The sequence below is a fragment of the Mauremys reevesii genome, linkage group 1 (genome assembly GCF_016161935.1).
Source record: "Mauremys reevesii isolate NIE-2019 linkage group 1, ASM1616193v1, whole genome shotgun sequence".
NCBI lineage: Eukaryota > Metazoa > Chordata > Testudines > Geoemydidae > Mauremys > Mauremys reevesii.
Genome location: NC_052623.1, coordinates 37,251,747 through 37,268,736, shown reverse-complemented (window position 1 = coordinate 37,268,736; position 16,990 = coordinate 37,251,747). Strand labels below are relative to the sequence as shown.

The 16,990-nt window shown below is 38.7% G+C and overlaps 1 protein-coding gene across 3 annotated transcripts in view; it reads left to right on the top strand.

Moving 5' to 3' along the window:
- The window catches only part of TRPC6 (transient receptor potential cation channel subfamily C member 6), a 150,283-nt gene that overhangs the window by 111,459 nt on the left and 21,834 nt on the right, over window positions 1–16,990 (top strand). For all 3 annotated transcript variants that reach the window (XM_039512026.1, XM_039512030.1, XM_039512031.1), the window contains exons 5-8: window positions 3,839–4,049; window positions 11,107–11,322; window positions 12,464–12,728; window positions 14,434–14,629. In XM_039512026.1, the coding sequence (XP_039367960.1) occupies window positions 3,839–4,049; window positions 11,107–11,322; window positions 12,464–12,728; window positions 14,434–14,629 (888 nt within the window). The remainder of the gene's footprint in view (window positions 1–3,838; window positions 4,050–11,106; window positions 11,323–12,463; window positions 12,729–14,433; window positions 14,630–16,990) is intronic.

The following is a 16,990-nucleotide window of genomic DNA, read 5'->3' as shown; positions in this document are numbered from 1 at the left end:
AGCATAACGAGTGGGGTCCCGCAGGGATCAGTCCTGGGTCTGGTTTTCTTCAATATCTTCATTGATGATTTAGATAATGGCATATAGAGTACATTGATAAAGTTTGCAAACAATACCAAGCTGGGAGGGGTTGCAAGTGCTTTGGAGGAGAGGATTACAATTCAAAATGATCTGGACAAATGGAGAAATGGTCTGAAGTAAATAGGATGAAATTCAATAAGGACAAATGCAAAGTACTCCACTTAGGAAGGAACAATCAGTTGCACACATACAAAATGGGAAATGACTGCCTAGGAAGGAGTACTGCGGAAAGAGATCTGGGGGTCATAATGGATCACAAGCTAAATATGAGTCAACAGTGTAACACTGTTGCAAAAAAAGAAAACATAATTCTGGGATGTATTAGCAGGAGTATTGTAAGCAAGACAGGAGAAGTAATTCTTCCGCTCTACTCCACATTGATTAGTATTGTGTCCAGTTCTGGGTGCCACATTTCAGGAAAGATGTGGACAAATTGGAGAGAGTCCAGAGAAGAGCAACAAAAACGATTAAAGGTCTAGAAAACATGACCTGTGAGGGAAGATTGAAAAAAAATGGGTTTGTTTAGTCTGGAGAAGAGAAGACTGAGAGGGGACATCATAACAGTTTTCAAGTACATAAAAGGTTGTTACAAGGGATGAGGGAGAAAAATTGTTCTTCTTAACCTCTGGGGTTAGGACAAGAAGCAATTGGCTTATATTGCAGCAAGGGCAGTTTAGGTTGGACATTAGGAAAAACTTCCTAACTGTCAGAGTGTTTAAGAACTGGAATAAATTGCTTAGGGAGGTTGTGGAATCTCCATCATTGGGGTTTTTTAAGAGCAGGTTGGATAAGCACCTGTCAGGGATCGTCTAGATAATACTTTGTCCTGCTTTGAATGCAGAGGATTGGACTAGATGACCTCTCAAGATCCCTTCCAGTTCTATGAATCTATGATTCTATAAGAGAAGCTTGAAGGAACCACCCTAAAAAGCATGTCCACTACGTTTTTGCACCAACTTTTTTGTTCCTTCCTCACCATTGGAAAGTGTAATCTATATCCATGTCATCTACCAAGATTTATGGTCCAATCTTACGTGATGCTGCATGCCCTCAACTCCTATTAAATTCAGTGCATATTCAGTGCAGTAAGCTCTAGTTTCAAGCCCTGTCTTTCTGTGTTCCCCATTCTGTCCCTAATTAATGTTTTCTGTCCTGCATCTTCTCCATAAGTAGAGCCAAAGTTACAAAACTTCTATTCCTAGCCTAGCTCTGGTCACTTCCCAAATGTAGGTGTTGGGAAAAAAATCTAAGCTATCTGTAGCCTATTTTATTTCCAATGAGTTTTTAAGATTTTTTCTGTTTTTTGAGGAGCGGAGGGTTTTGTCAATCTTTTAGATTTTTTTTTTAATTTCTTGATCAGCTATTCTGGCATTAACCTGATTTCCTTAAATATTTCCGCTTCTTCCCTGGATATTTCTCTTTCTGGCATCTGTCTCCCAGTCCCATCCTTGTTTGTGAACACAGGCAGATAATGCATGTAAAAGGACACTGTCAAGGTATTTTGTTTATCATTCTCAAAATCTGTTTTACTCACTGTTGTTTATAAACCCCTGTAGTGGGGCAGACTGCCCCACTCCCTGAGAGTGTGGGCTATGGCAGGCCAGGGCACCTGCACAGACAGGGATCCAATTAGGGAAGGGCTTATTGTGAGCCAATCAGGGCTCAGAGTGGAGACAGACAATCAGGGCTGGGCTCAGCCCTATAAGAAGGCTGCCCAGGCAGGGAGCAGTCAGTCTGTCCCAGGCCTTTGAGAGGGGAAGGTCAGTCTCCAAGGGTGGGAGACTAGCACCGCGAACAGCACAGTGCTGGCCAGGCTCGGGGAGCAAAAGGGAGCTCTAGCCCATAGCCTGCCAGGCTGCAGGCCCTGAAGGGAAGGGCCTAGCGGGTGCAAGGGGCCGTAGGGGAAGCGGCCCAGGGAAGCAGACAGACGAGGGGAGAGAAGGAGGACAGTGAGGCTGCTGTCAGAGGGACCAAGACCCAGAGTAGAGGGTGGGCCTGGGTCCCCCCCCTTCCCTCCTTGCAGTACACCCAGCCGTCGGCCATAGGGAGCGGCCATCATAGACTACGCCAGATCCCTGCCAAGAAGGATTAGACTTTGGGGTTTGTGTTTGTATGTGGTGGCTGGGGTGCAGAGAGACTGCTGATCAACCCCCCCCCTCGGAAGTGGGGTGTGGGTGGACTAAGGGGCACTGCCAGAGGGCAGTGGTTCCAGAAGAGGACGCCATGAGTTGGGAGCAACGCGGGTCCAGAGACGCCAACTGAGGGTGAGACAACGGACGGGACACCACCAGGAGGGGGGACACCACCAGGAGGGGGTGCTCCACTGGACAGAGCTAATTCCCAGAGATAGCCAGCAGGAGGTGCCAGGTGGTGAGACCCGATCCTGTTACCCCCGCCCCAGGGGAAGTTTGAAAATGAAACCTGTAAAAAGTATCCTTTCACTTCACACCGCACGAACAATAAATTGTTGTTGTAGAGCACCTCATGCGGCTGAGGAAATTTATTATTTTTAGGAAAAAGACAAAGTAATTTTATGGGGGTTTGGAAATACATAATGAATTGCATGGATTTGTAAAAGAATATGTAGAAGAGTAGAGGGGTCAAATTTGGGGCCTATTAACCTTGACAGTGTTCCTTTATAATATTATTTTTAGATATGACTATCTTTTTCAGTAAGTTATCTGTGTTTTATCAATGCTACTACTGTATCCTTCACTGACCTCTTATTCCTTGGTTATTTAAACTTCAGTTTGATGTTGGCTGAAGTCTGACTTGGACCTGGAAATAATAATTCTAAATAACTACTTACAGTAACTAATGCTTGCGGCCTCTCCTTACCTTTTTCAGTGGCCACCAATACTAACTATTTCAACCAATGACCCCTTGAGGCTTGCTTTGAATTCTTCACTTATTTTGGCACATGCAGTGGCTGTCATGACTCAAAATAACAGATAGGCATTTTGTGCCCAGCATGCAACTGGATTAATTAATTAGGACTGATGAAAGGAATGCAAGAAGTTACCAATCTCTTTAAAATAGATGTTTTAATAGCCTAGATGGGTGTGGGCTTACATGAATTTTCAGTTTTGTTTAGTGTCATACTAAATCAGTCTAAACGTCTGTTCAAGGTGTAGTCATCTCTGTTGGTGGGTGTTTAAGGAAATTTCATTAAGAGAATAAAAAAAAATGTAAGAAGCTACAGAAGTGTAAACACAACCGTTTGGGGCCTATTTAAATGTTAAAAACCAAAAGGGAAGGAAGGTCAGAAAAACTGCTTTTGCTATCCTGAACCTGCCCACTAAGTTGAATAACTACATCAAACCAAAACCTGGTGTCCTCATCTCTATTGTAGCCCCACTGATATTTCAGTGTTCCTACTTAACAAACTATACAATGTTTCTTCCATTTCCTTTGCTGCTTCTTAAGGATCTCAAGAATGAAAATTAAAAGAAACTTTTCAGTAACAATGAATATTTCTCTGGATGAGCTATGATAATAGGTGCAAAGAAGTGCAAGGAAGAATTATAGTAATATTTTTAAACATTGCTATATAGGTAAAGAAGAATACTGACATTTAATAGCAAAATTGTTCCTCTTGTTTCTGAAGATAGCCAATAAATAGACATTTTTACAAGGTAAATTTCATTATGACATCACAGTGTGTATATATTTTCATCGTCTTTATTTACTGTGATTTTGACAGAAATGTACTTTTAAAAAGTTGATAGAATTTTTTGTGTTTTGTTTTGTGTTGCAGCTGGGGAGGATAATGCGTGGACCATTTATGAAGTTTGTAGCACATGCAGCCTCTTTCACAATTTTTCTTGGTCTGCTAGTCATGAATGCATCTGACAGATTTGAAGGCATCAAACTCCTACCTAATGAAACAGATAATGCAGAACAGCTGTTCAGAATGAAAACATCCAGCTTCTCATGGATGGAGATACTCATTATCTCTTGGGTAATAGGTAAAGATTAATTTTCAATTCGAATTCTGTCTTGCAGGGATGGCAACGGGGCTGAATTCCAGTTACACACATTGCTACCAGTCTTACATGGAAAAAGTACAAAACACAGGGGGAACACATCTGCATCTTTCATTTTCTTTGCAGTCAGCCTCTATAGGGTACATATTATTCATTCAATATTCCATTCCCATGGAACGAGTTTACCATATTAAGGACTTCTGTCTCTGTACTGAGTAGTATCTTATTCTGCAAATAATCCCATTGAAATGAATAGGACTTCTTGTGAAATAAGGTATTGCTCAACCTAAGAGGAGTAGAAATCTATCCTCCTAAATATTATGGGGGCAAATTCTGCCACCGTCACCTATATTGAAAAGTACCCTGAGTGGACCCATTGAGTTCAATGGAGTAAAGTACTACTCAGTGTGAGTAAGGATGTCAGGACTCATCCTTAGCAAAGTCAGTTATAAGAGAAACCCAAAACCAAGCTACATAGACTCATGATCCTGCAGTTTTTACTTAAGCAAACTCCTACTGAAATCAATGGAATTGGAGTTTTACCTAAGAAAGACTGCATTGAAGTCAAATACTGCCCTGTGTTTGCATGGGGAATTCCCTACTGACCAGGCCCTCTCAGAGGTCCAAAAAGGCCTGGGCCACTTCCAGCCTTTGAGGCCCCTCGCCACAATAAAAATAAAAAATGACAACACATGAAAACAAAATAAGGCACCAAAAAAAAGAGTGAGACATAATTTGAATATTTTTTTAATGTAGCAAATGCTTTTCTAGCCTTTTTCTATGCAAATGCACTAATTATTGAAGAAAAATCTAGCTTTTGTGCAATGTCACAGTTGATATTAAGCGTGGCCAGCCCATTAAAATGCTCTTGTCCCATAGTTCAACTGTGATAGTTCTTTACCTGCTTCAACATGTTGAAGGCATGTTCACCTGAAGCCACTGTTGCAGGCAAACTGACAAAAATACCCAATGCAATTGTGGTATTAGTAATCACCCCAGAAAGTCCAAGATCAAGTATTTCTTGAAGCAATTCCTTTGGCTTGCAATCCAATTTAAAATTCATGGAATATGTTCGTTTGAGAAACATGACCTTGTCACTGAGAACTTTTGAGATTTCTTTGTTGTACTGTTGCTGAAATTGTTCAGCTGCAGAAAGTAGATCTTCATTAGTCAGTCTGTTAAACTGCCAAAGAAACCCAAAAATTAGTCGCAGTGACTCAAATCGACGTGTAGGACCTGATTGAAGAGAGTCAATGATGTCAAGGAAGACATTGACCCTATAATGCTGCTCGGCATCAGATTCAGTAGGTGAGTTGTGATTGGTGGAGAACTCAGATGAAATGCCAATATTATGTGCTACTAATTTGAAGTCAGTCAAGATCACATCCCATTGTTCACGAATCTGTTGAATGTCACTGATAAGACTTTCAATGTTTTCTCTCAACATTAACTGTGGCTTTGCATGCTTCAATTACCAGATTAGTTTGGTGGATCATTGTAAGTAGCTTCATCTACAAACATGATATCAGAATGCATTCAAATTTGGACATGTGCTTCTGAATAGATTGAAGTTCAGTTTGAGCCTGTACAGTGAGGTTGAGAGATTCAAGCTCATTTAAAGCCTTTCTCACTGAATCCAAATGCTACACAACTGGTTGAACACCATCAATACAGACCATCTAGTTTTAGACATCCCATGCAGTGAAACAGGAAGATATTGCTTCAGAATTTCCCACCTTTGTGGATGCTGCTAAAGAGATTCTACATTTGCTGAACAGTTCCAAAGTAAGTAATTGCCTTCTTGCATGATTCAGCACAGTCAACACCTACAAGGTTTAATGTGTGGTTTCCACAACTGGAGAAAATACAGTTTGAATTATGCTCAAGCAAAACTGCTTGTACACCTTTGTACTTCCCAGCCATATTAGATCCATTGTCATAGGCTTGACCAATGCAAATTTGAAAATCTAACTTAAAACCTTCTAGAATTGCTAGTACTCGAGCAGCAATTTCTTTTCCAGTTTTTCTCATGAAATTATCAAACAAAATAAACCTTTCTTCAGTTGAAAATTTTGAGCTGTCTACAATCTTAACATATTGAATAACCATAGTCTGTTCCTTGTGAGAACAATCTGGAGTAGCAGCAACAATGATTGAAAAATACCTGGCATTTCAAATCTCATCAAGAATTGTTTGTACAAATGACCCACATAGCTCAATAAACATGTTTTGTATGCGTGTGGAGAGATAATGGGCTTGCATGTGTTTTTGACTCCCTTGCGATTCTCGAACACATTTAACATGCTCTGATAAAAGTGGGTCATATTTTCTGAGGAGCTCAACTACGCTACAAAGTTTCCATTTGCACGATCACCAATATGTTGACTGAAACCAAAGAAAGCCAATCCCTACTCAGAAAGAAAAAGGATAATGTTCAGGATGCGCTCAAGATGTTTTTTCTAGTTATTAGTTTCTGTAGAGAGTTCAGTCAAGAGTAAATTCTCAACTGAACTTTCAGTTGATGCTGCCCTGCTGGCTGATTTCCATGCAACATAGTTTTCTTTGTGTGACGTTGATCTCTCATGTGATGGTATTCGGTCTTTCAACTTCCTCAGCCTCTGTTGATGCTCCATCCTGATTGATCAGAGAGAACTGATGCATTTGCAGCACTTTTATTCAAAATGAAGCGGGGTGCACAGTACAGAGATTGTTCTTCCGTGCTCCAGCATAACCAGTCTCTTGTGCAGGTCTCACCATTTGGAAGAGTTTTTGTCAGCAGACGAGTAGGGAAAGCATGATTATCAGTATCTCATGGAATGTTACTTGGAATTTCAAAACAACTAATTTGAAGAAAAGATTTCATTTAGGCAGCATTGCTCTTGTCAATAATTCCAATGTCAGTCACAGTCAAACCTGTAGTACTCATGAATTGCTCTTGCTGCATAAGATCTATATCTTCCTGTTGCTGTTGAGTTTCTTGATCATACACAGGATCTTCTGCTGCATATGTTACTGTTGGGACATCTCCTTCTTGACAACTGTCCTCATGTTCAGGTATTGGCATTGAAATATCACCTATTGCAATTGCGGAGTTTTCATTATCTATCTGTAGCATTGTTTGTTGGGTAAGGTGTGTTTTCCAGTGGTTTCAGAAATGAAGTTATTGGCTTTGAGTTCTTAGCTGCTACTTCACTCAGTTGTTTTTGCCATCTCTTGCTTGTACCACTTTCAAATCTCCTCTTCATAGTGATCTATCTGATCAATATGTAGCCTATCCACACTTGGAATATTCTGCTGTAAATAAGTAGCTTATCTACACTTGAAATCTTCTACTGTAAACATGTACACAAATGCTGAATGGTACACAAATGCTGGAAAGATTTAAAACGAAGGAATACTAATTAAGAACACAAAATGAAACAGACAGGTTATTATCCTTATCAGGGAATCAAAACTCAAGCACCCAAGATATAATATAACAGGATGAGCTGAAGACAAAAAGGTTACATATATATAGTAAACTCAGACACGGATACAGATAGAGGGATAATGTCCAAAAATTTCAAACATGTGTCCTCACAAAAGTCACTGTACAAGATTGTCCTCACAAATTTTCACCTTGAATCTGGGCCTATAGACTACGAAAGCCTATGATGATGGCCAGGCTACCAAGCTAGGGCTCAGCCAACCAACCAGTCACTTCTTTTAGCTACCATATGAAGATAAGAATGAGGAATTCTCACACATAAATAATTCCTTAGTCAACTAGATGTAAAACTATGAAGACACTAAAACGTAACAGTTCTCTACCTTTCAACACGCACTTGATCCAGCACCAGCCACTAGTAGTGGTTTGTTTATATAATCAGTTGATCTGAGAGGACACGTTCATCACAGTCTAATCTTGTGCCATCAGAACCAATATATTTTTATTAATATTTTTGAAAATTTTAAACTTTTTACTATGACAGTTAACAAAAAAAATTGTCTTTTACCAAATCACATCTCTTATTTGCATAAATTGGCAGCTCTAAGCTGAGAGAGTGTCAGATTTTGGTCTGATAGGGATTTGCATAAAAACAAGTTGTAAAACTTATCAAATGCCAAAAAATTAAGGCCCCCTTTGAGCTTGAGGCCCAGGCCAAATGGCCCTCCTGGCCCCTCTCCCCCACCCCTGATTGGCCCTGCTACTGACCGTGGTATAGATGCCAGACATATTTTTTTTAAGATACCAGAGAGTAACATGCATTTTGGTAATATATAAAATGTGTCATGATACTAAAACTCACAGCTTGACAAACTTTCTACTGTTCCCCTGCATGTACATGTATGTAATGCTGAAGCCCAGAACTTGCAAAGGAAGGGGGTGTCCCAGCTGTGCTCCTCCAATACCCTTTCAGGCTTCAGGAAGCATTGTGCCTGAGTCAGATATATGCCTCCCAAAACATGTACCTTCATACATCACACACAATGCAGAGCTGCGCCTTAAAGGCACATTCAAGCCCTAGCATTTTAAGTATGTCAAGCATTCAGTGTAAAGCATAATTAGAACATCAGAACTGAATGAATACTTCTTTCTCCTAAAGACATGTCAGGGTGATGCATAAATAGTATGTAACTTAGAGTGGTTCTCTTTCAAATCCCAAGTGTTTAGAGTGATGTCTTACAGAACCAGCCTAAATCCCATTGAACTGACTTTCATTTAAAAACTCCTACCGTTAACTGAAGTGGCGTGGTTCTTCCTGTCCTCTATTCAACACATCAGTTAGACTCATGGTTTCAGTCTAGCTAGAGTTCTGTTCAGCAAAACTTAATATAGAGATGCTAATTTAATTATTTTTTACTTTTTAAGGAGGATGCTTAAGTAAATCTGCTTCCATTAGAGAGTTTATATATCAGAGGCTATCAGCATTTTATGGCCTTTCTGTGATTGAACTCAGTGCCATACCATATATCGTCATTTTTATAGTCTTAAAAAGCACTAACAATCTCTTTTTACTTTAGAATATTTAACCAAATAAATGAATATAATAGTATAGCATGTAAATTATATAGCACTTATATTGCATAGCTTTATATAAACATAATTCATCCAGTAATAAATGAATAAATAAATTATTCAGTCTAAGAACTTTAATTGTATTAATTAAAGCTATATATTGTAATCTGATTTAGGAGCAAAACTGTGTGAAATGATTGTATAATACTTCATTGTGGTACCTAAAATATAATACAAGTAAATGTTAATCAAAAATGGGTTACTGCCATGATCTTATATGGATGTCACATATATTGTATTTTAAACAGTTACTCTGGGTGAGGTTTTAATTGACACTAACTGAAAAATAACTAACTGAAAACTAACTGAAAATGTCCTACACAACATTTTATATAATTTGATAACTATAGTAAATCATTGGTAAAATGATTATAGCATGCATTATTTTCCAGAAATACAAGGCTATTTCATAGCTAACAAAGGATATGTTCTTCTTACCTTTAAAATGACAAGGTAATGAAAAAGGATGCAGTATACTGATAGACTGCATGCCTATGGTACCTGAATATTATTTGATGGCTTTTGGATAAATGAACAAATACAAACTTTCCCTTATTTTATTTCAGAACTATTAAGCCTTCTCCTTACTTTTGTGACTGGTCATTACTTATGCAGGCAGTCTCATGGAAGACAAGAAGTGTCCAATGAACTGTTAATGAGAACACAGCTTCTATTCCTGGTTCTGCAACTGGTCTGCTTTTTAACCTTGGACAAAGCACTTAACTGCTCTGTGCCTCCATTTTCCCCCTCTGTAAAATGGGGATAATGATACTATCCTTTGTACAGCACTTTGAGCTATACAGACAAAAATCAGTATGTAAGAATAATATTATTACATGCATGAGAAAGGGCTTATTTACGTGAATAAGAATTTGTTGAATTGAGCCCATATAACAACACAAATGACTTTAAGGAACACTGGATCAGGCCCATTCTGTTATTAGATCCTCACACACTAATGTGTAAAGTGGATTTGAGTGTCACATCTGAAACACACAGTGGTTTTCCTATGACATGTTTTTATTAATACATTTTTAATTTACCTTTCAAACAGCTAGAAAAAAGAGATTTTGCTGACATATGCGCACAGCCCTCGATAAAGATATAAGAGGCAGCGTATCTTTCCTTTTACTTTATCCAAGGAAAAACAGCTTCCTTCAATTATTTTTCAGATGGTCGAGCAGAGGGAATTGATAACATGTCACATTAGCTTCATGTGCTACTGTGCTGATCTACTGTAGGTCATCTGGCCTCTAGTAATGACCAGCAAATGACTGTATTGCTGATGTTGCTTCTCACAGGAAGTTTTGTTCATACTGAGAAGAATAATGAGAGGCCAATACTAATCAAAATTTAGCATAGTTGTGATTGTCTAGTCTGACCTCCTGCATAACACAGTCTGTAAAACTTACCCAAATTATACTTAGTGTCAAACATTTTTGTATGGGCTAGTGTTTTAAAGCAGCTTTGATTTACTCACATGATGGAAAATCCATAAAGCAAGCACAAGGCCCATGCATTGCTTAAGTCCCACATAAGCCCTCAAACTAGTTGGGGTTTAAGTGTGATTTTAGTTGAAGCACAGGCTTTGTGCTTGTTCTCTGTATGGAGGTGAATTTCACCTGTGAGGAGTCCCATTATCAACTGAACTCAGTGAAATACTCATGTGAGTAATGTAGGCAGTCTTTTGTCCCTTACACTGGGGTAAATTCATGGGAAGTCAGTGGAGATACACCAATATAAAACTACCATGAGAAAAGAATTAGCCCTCCTGTTGGAATGGGAGAGACACAATTAATTTTCCTTCATTCTCTGTTTAAGAGTATGATTTGCACATCAAAAAGGAATTCCGCATATATACGCCAAAATACTTTCCAGTCTGACTGCTTCCAAGAGCACATCCTATTCATAATATAATATTAAAGAGGATGAATCTGAAGTTAAAAATGAATCAAGTATATTCTCTTCTCTCTTACGCAGGCATGATATGGTCTGAATGTAAAGAAATTTGGTCTCAAGGGCCCAAGGAATATCTGTTTGAGTTATGGAATATGCTTGATTTTGGTATGTTGGCCATTTTTGCAGCATCATTCATTGCAAGGTTTATGGCATTTTGGCATGCTTCCAGAGCCCAGGGCATTGCTGATGCAAATCCAGGTGCACCACTGGATTCCAAGACACAATACTACACATTCGGTGAGTTGAATTCACAGAATGCAGACTTAAATATAGGACGAAGAAGAATTGTTTCTATGTTAATAAGTTTCTAATTCTTTATGTAGTCTCTCAATCACATTGGATTAATTTTGCACCCAACTTTATTTTTTACTCTCTTCATTACATTAGGTGTTATGTTTGTTTATACCAGAATCTCTAACACACTTCTGCTGGTACATCGCAGGTTGACTTATTTCATTACCCAGGATGTATAAAAGCAGTATGATGAATAAATGTGCTATAAAGCACTAAAAATAATATTTTGATGTATGAACATGGATTAAAACTTCCAGCTGTGGGAAATTATTAAAAACAGCTAGTTAAACATGAATTCAATTATAAATTACAGCAAACTATTGCCTTTACAAACAGGGACCAGTGTCTAAGTTGCACTGGATTTCTAAAGTTGCCAAGCAAAATTCTTCTCTCTAGTCCATGCTATAGGACTGTATTAGCGGAGCTTCAATTGACATCAGTATTATAGAGGTGCCGATTGTGATTTCATAGAGAAGGTTGCATTCCATTTTGCACTTAAAGTAGGGGTCCAACCTCTTGGTTTTAGAATGCAGCATGCAATTAAATCCCCAGGGAGGAGCTCAGAAACTTGCTGAACATATATGTAATTACAAGAAATGAACTACATCTAAAAAAGGCCCTGTTCACAAGCAAATGCACATAATCTAAATGAGTCCATTTAGAGCACTGTTAAAAATTCATTGCTGTGGGCTCAGTTTGGGCACTCACACTGGCAGGTAGGAACCCATGCTACTAAGGAGCTGAGTCCTGACAGCAATCAGAGTTTTCACTCAAAGGGGCACTACATGTGTATATTTTAGGTGCATAATCAGGTGCCCTCATTTTGGCACCCAAGTCTGAAAATTGGCCTCCCTCTTTATAAGTGGCTGCTTTGCATTTCTTTTTCAAGTATGGTTAAAAAAAACCAAAAAACTAAAGAGCGAGCCAGCACCCCAGCTGCATAACTCTATTGATTTCAATGCCAGGGTACACTAGCAAAGGATCTGGGCCACTCTTTCTCTTCTAACCAAAAGAGAATAATCCCATGAATAGCCTAAAGTATACTTCAGCCCAGTTACAAGAAACTCTCATCTTATTTTTCTAGCCAGAATAAACTGGGATCCATCTGATCCACAAATCATATCTGAAGGCCTATACGCAATTGCTGTTGTTTTAAGTTTCTCCAGAATAGCCTACATTCTCCCAGCCAATGAAAGCTTTGGACCTCTACAGATATCACTTGGCAGAACTGTGAAAGACATCTTCAAGTTCATGGTAATATTTATCATGGTGTTTGTGGCCTTCATGATAGGAATGTTCAATCTCTATTCCTACTACCGTGGGGCCAAACCAAATGAAGCATTCACAACGTAAGTATTACTCCTGTTTAAATGTTAAAAATTGCACATCTTTTGTAGAAGGAGAGCTACTTGAACTGAATGCATTAATGTACTAAGTGTCATAATGTGTGGTATAAGATTCCCATCTTTTATTAAATCTCTTGGTCTTGTAATGAGTGATAACTTTCTCTGTAGACCTGGTGCCGCTAAGATATAATTGAAATCAAGGATAAGATTTTTATCCCAGTTTCACTGGGGCATATCTGGAGTGACTCCATTGAACATAAATTGGACTTAGATTGTATGCTTTCTGGGGCAAGGGCCATCTCTTTGTTACAAAGGGCATCTAGAACAGTGATCCAAGCCTGATCCATGAAAGGGGATGGTAGATGCTACCGCAGTATAAATAATGATCAATACTCAGCTGAATAAAATAGGTAGGGTTCAGCATAAGAGGTGGCATGTTTTTATCAGGTTCAAACCTGACCCCAGGAGAGCTGTGCTGGGAATGGTGCTGGTGTAAGTTAAGGTAGAGGCTTCCTTTGCCATTCCAATGTTAGTTTCTGTTTTTTCTACAGTTACCCTCCTACCCTTCTGCCTATAAATCACTCTCATTTTGCAGACCCAGTGAATTCCAAATCAGTGCAAGTTGTGCTGCTTTGTCATGGACACCAATTTACATACACTGCTACTTATGTCACCGCTAGTTTGGCCCAGAGGCTTCTCCATGGGTTGCAGCTGCTTAAACTAACATAGGCTTCATATGCCAGCTGTGCACCAGTTTCACTTTTTTCAAAGGAAATTTCAGCAGAGTGCAAAAGAGAACCATTACCCACAGCTGAGGAGGATGTACGAACATAGCAATTGCCAGATTGGATCAGATTCAAGTTCCATTCAATCCAGTATTCTGTCCCCAGTAGTGGCCAAAACCAGCTGCTTCAGAGGGAGGTGTAAGAACTGCTCTGTAGGTAGATGTGGGATAATCTGATCGTCCTCCCCTCCTCCGCAAGAGGTCTGATCCTGATGTCTAATAGTTAGAGATTGGCTTAAACCCTGAAACGTGAGGTTTAATATCCCTCCCAAAATTTTTGTTGTTTAATTCTGACAACTCTGGATATTCTTGATCTCCATATAAAATATCAATCCCATTTTTAATCTTTAATTCTTGGCCACAAAAACTTCCTGTGTCAGTGAGTTTTACAGTTTAATCAAATGTGTGTGAAAACTTATTTCTTTTTATCGGTTTTTAATTTCATTGACAGTCCTCGTGTTCTTGTATTAGGAGACGGGGAGAACAGAAGTTCCCAGTCTACCTTCTCTGCACCATTCATTATTTTATGTACTTTTATCATGTCCTTTGTATTAATCTCCCTTCTAAGGTAGATCCTGTGAGTGAACGTCTTTCCTCCTGTGCACGGCAACCCCTGGTTCTTTGCTCTCCTCCTCTCTCCTGCCTGCTGGGTATATTCAGGCCTTGATTTACCAGTATAATTAATTAAAGTAGTTGGCTTTATCTTTTAAGCCTTAAAATTGAAACTCTGTTATTATGAATCAGTTTCTAATGGGAGTGCTTATTACATTAAGTGTATGATGGATGATATCAGTAAGATCAGACTTCTACAGTTTCATTCAGGAGAAGTTTATATGGTAGGTAAATAGCAGTGACTTGTTTATGAGAACAGTTTTTATAAATCTTTTACAGTAGCATATGACCATGTTCTGTTTTTAATTTCAGAGTTGAAGAAAGTTTTAAGACATTGTTCTGGGCTATATTTGGACTTTCAGAAGTGAAATCAGTTGTCATCAATTATAAACACAAATTTATTGAGAATATTGGTTATGTCCTTTATGGAGTCTATAATGTTACTATGGTCATTGTTTTATTGAACATGCTAATTGCAATGATCAACAGCTCTTTCCAGGAGATTGAGGTAAAACTATATTTTATAATTATATTTGGTTATATCTCATTGAGGTTTAGTGTATAAGCAAACACACATTATGACAAACTCTTATTTTCTTCACATAAATATATTTTTGTTACAGAGAAACAACCTGGAGTTATTTTTGGATTAGATAAGCACCATACATTCCTTCCAAATTGTTGGTGGTGAAACTGAAAGTAGCTGAAAGTGATGTAGCTCCAGTGCTTGGAGCAGTGAGAACTAGACTAGACAATGTACTAAAAAAAATATTATAGAACAGTGCTACAGAGGGATGTATTAGTTGATCTTGCAAGTCTTTTCCGTCTCTAAATTCAAATTATTATTTGAGTGGTGCCCCTGTTCTTTCTATTAGAAGGGAATCCTCATTCATATGCATCCAGCCTATAGGCAAATCCAATACATCATTTTAAATTGTCAGCAACTCAGCTTTTTCCCCTACTAAACAAAATCTTCAATGTAATAAGCTGGTAAAAATCCACACAAACTTTTGGGTATTGTGGGAAACAAAGGGCCAGATCACCGTATAAATGTTTAAGAATAACTTCTCTCAATAAAATGATTCTCACTCTTTCTTTGTCCCAATTAATATTTAATTAAAGTGGAACAACTTCATTTGGACAGATTGAGAGAGACCAACATCAGAGCATCTCATAGTCCAGTAGCTAGGATACTCAGCTGAGAGTTGGGGACCCTTTTTCCAATCCTTTGCCCCACCAGTCACAGAGGGGAATTGAATCAGGGTCTTCTACATCCTGAGTGAGTACCCTAATGTGGAACTAAAAGTTACAAAGGAGGTAGACCTTCTCCATCCTGGCCATTTGGAGTCGGGTGTGCTCCAATCAGGCCTTGCAGGCAAGATAGATTTTCTCTTCTTATCTTCTCCTGGTTTGTGCATCACACTGAGGCTTCGGCATTAGAGGGGCATCCAGATACCTAGAGTGAGGCTTCAGTATGCATGCCCAAAGACAGACATTTAGCCATGTAGGGAACATTTTCAGTGAAAATTTAGTAAGTAAGTTTAGGAACCTACAGGGTTAGACCACAATCAAGTGAGGTTTTTTGTGGATCACACTGGTATCTAAAACTGGATTTTAGGCACCTAACTCCCTTTGTGGATCTGACCCATGGTGTCTCTGTTCCTCAGTTCTCCATCTGTAAAATGGGAATAATAGCATCCCCTCCCATAACTACTTTAAAAATTGGGAGAACTTCAGTAATGGGGGCTATATAAGTACCTAACCTAGATACATAGTTTATCTGTTTAAAAGAGTTTCTTCTTCTATTTTTCCCCCTTATTGCATAGAAGTTGAAGAACAATAACTTTGCCAAAGATATAACACAGGTATTTTATAGGAACGCCATAATAAAGGATCCTGGTAATTGAGTGGGTAAAAGAGAAGAGATTAATTACCCCATATTTACAAGCAGCAAAGAATCCTGTGGCACCTTATAGATTTCTACAGAACCAGACTAACACGGCTACCCCTCTGATACTTGACCCCATATTTACACATTATTATGCTCATACCTATGCTTATAAATATCAGGCCCTTTCTGGAGTCCACTCTGGCTGCTATGGATGACTCCAGTGGCCCAAAACAGCTTGAACTCTGGTTTAACCATTTTTTTTAAAGGGAATCCCAATTTGACACAGAGCCAGCATAGCCATCTTGTCTCTTATCATCCAGCTTCAAGTGTGTTTCTGGGAGAAAAGGGGTCTGGCAGAGAGAACCAGGCTGGCTCTTTGCTGGCCCCAGGACTGAAGGAATGCAAAGGTGGCTTTGCTGCCTCCTTCACACTTTAGTGACACCGTGACCCATCATTTTGTTAGGACCCCAGTGAACACAGCAATACAATTGTTTTAAGACTGAACTGTAAAAGCCATGATGCCAAGCTTACTTGAAATAATAAGATCTATATCAGATTAAAAATCAAAAATACCTTCTCTGTTGGCAAAGAGAGTTGGGTACGACCTTGGTCAGAGAATAAATTTAGAATAAAAATGTATTTAAATTAGAGGATCCCAGCTTTAAGTAAGTTTAAGAATAAACTAGCTTTCCCATGTGACTTTGAGTGGATTGTTGACAAAGATGCACAAATGAAGTATTTATTTATGTATTTATTTTGCATACTGGAGTCTGCATAAATCTAGTTTGCGTAATATACAGAATTGATTATCACTGATCTTTAGCAAATTAGCTCAGCAGATTAGTTCTGGAAACCACTACAAAGTTGGGAGATATCAGGCATGACTTCCTCAAGAGGTAGATAGATAATCATAACTTACAGAGCTGACCCCACCCCTTCAACAAAAATGACAATGAGAAAAAAATCAAGTTGAAATTT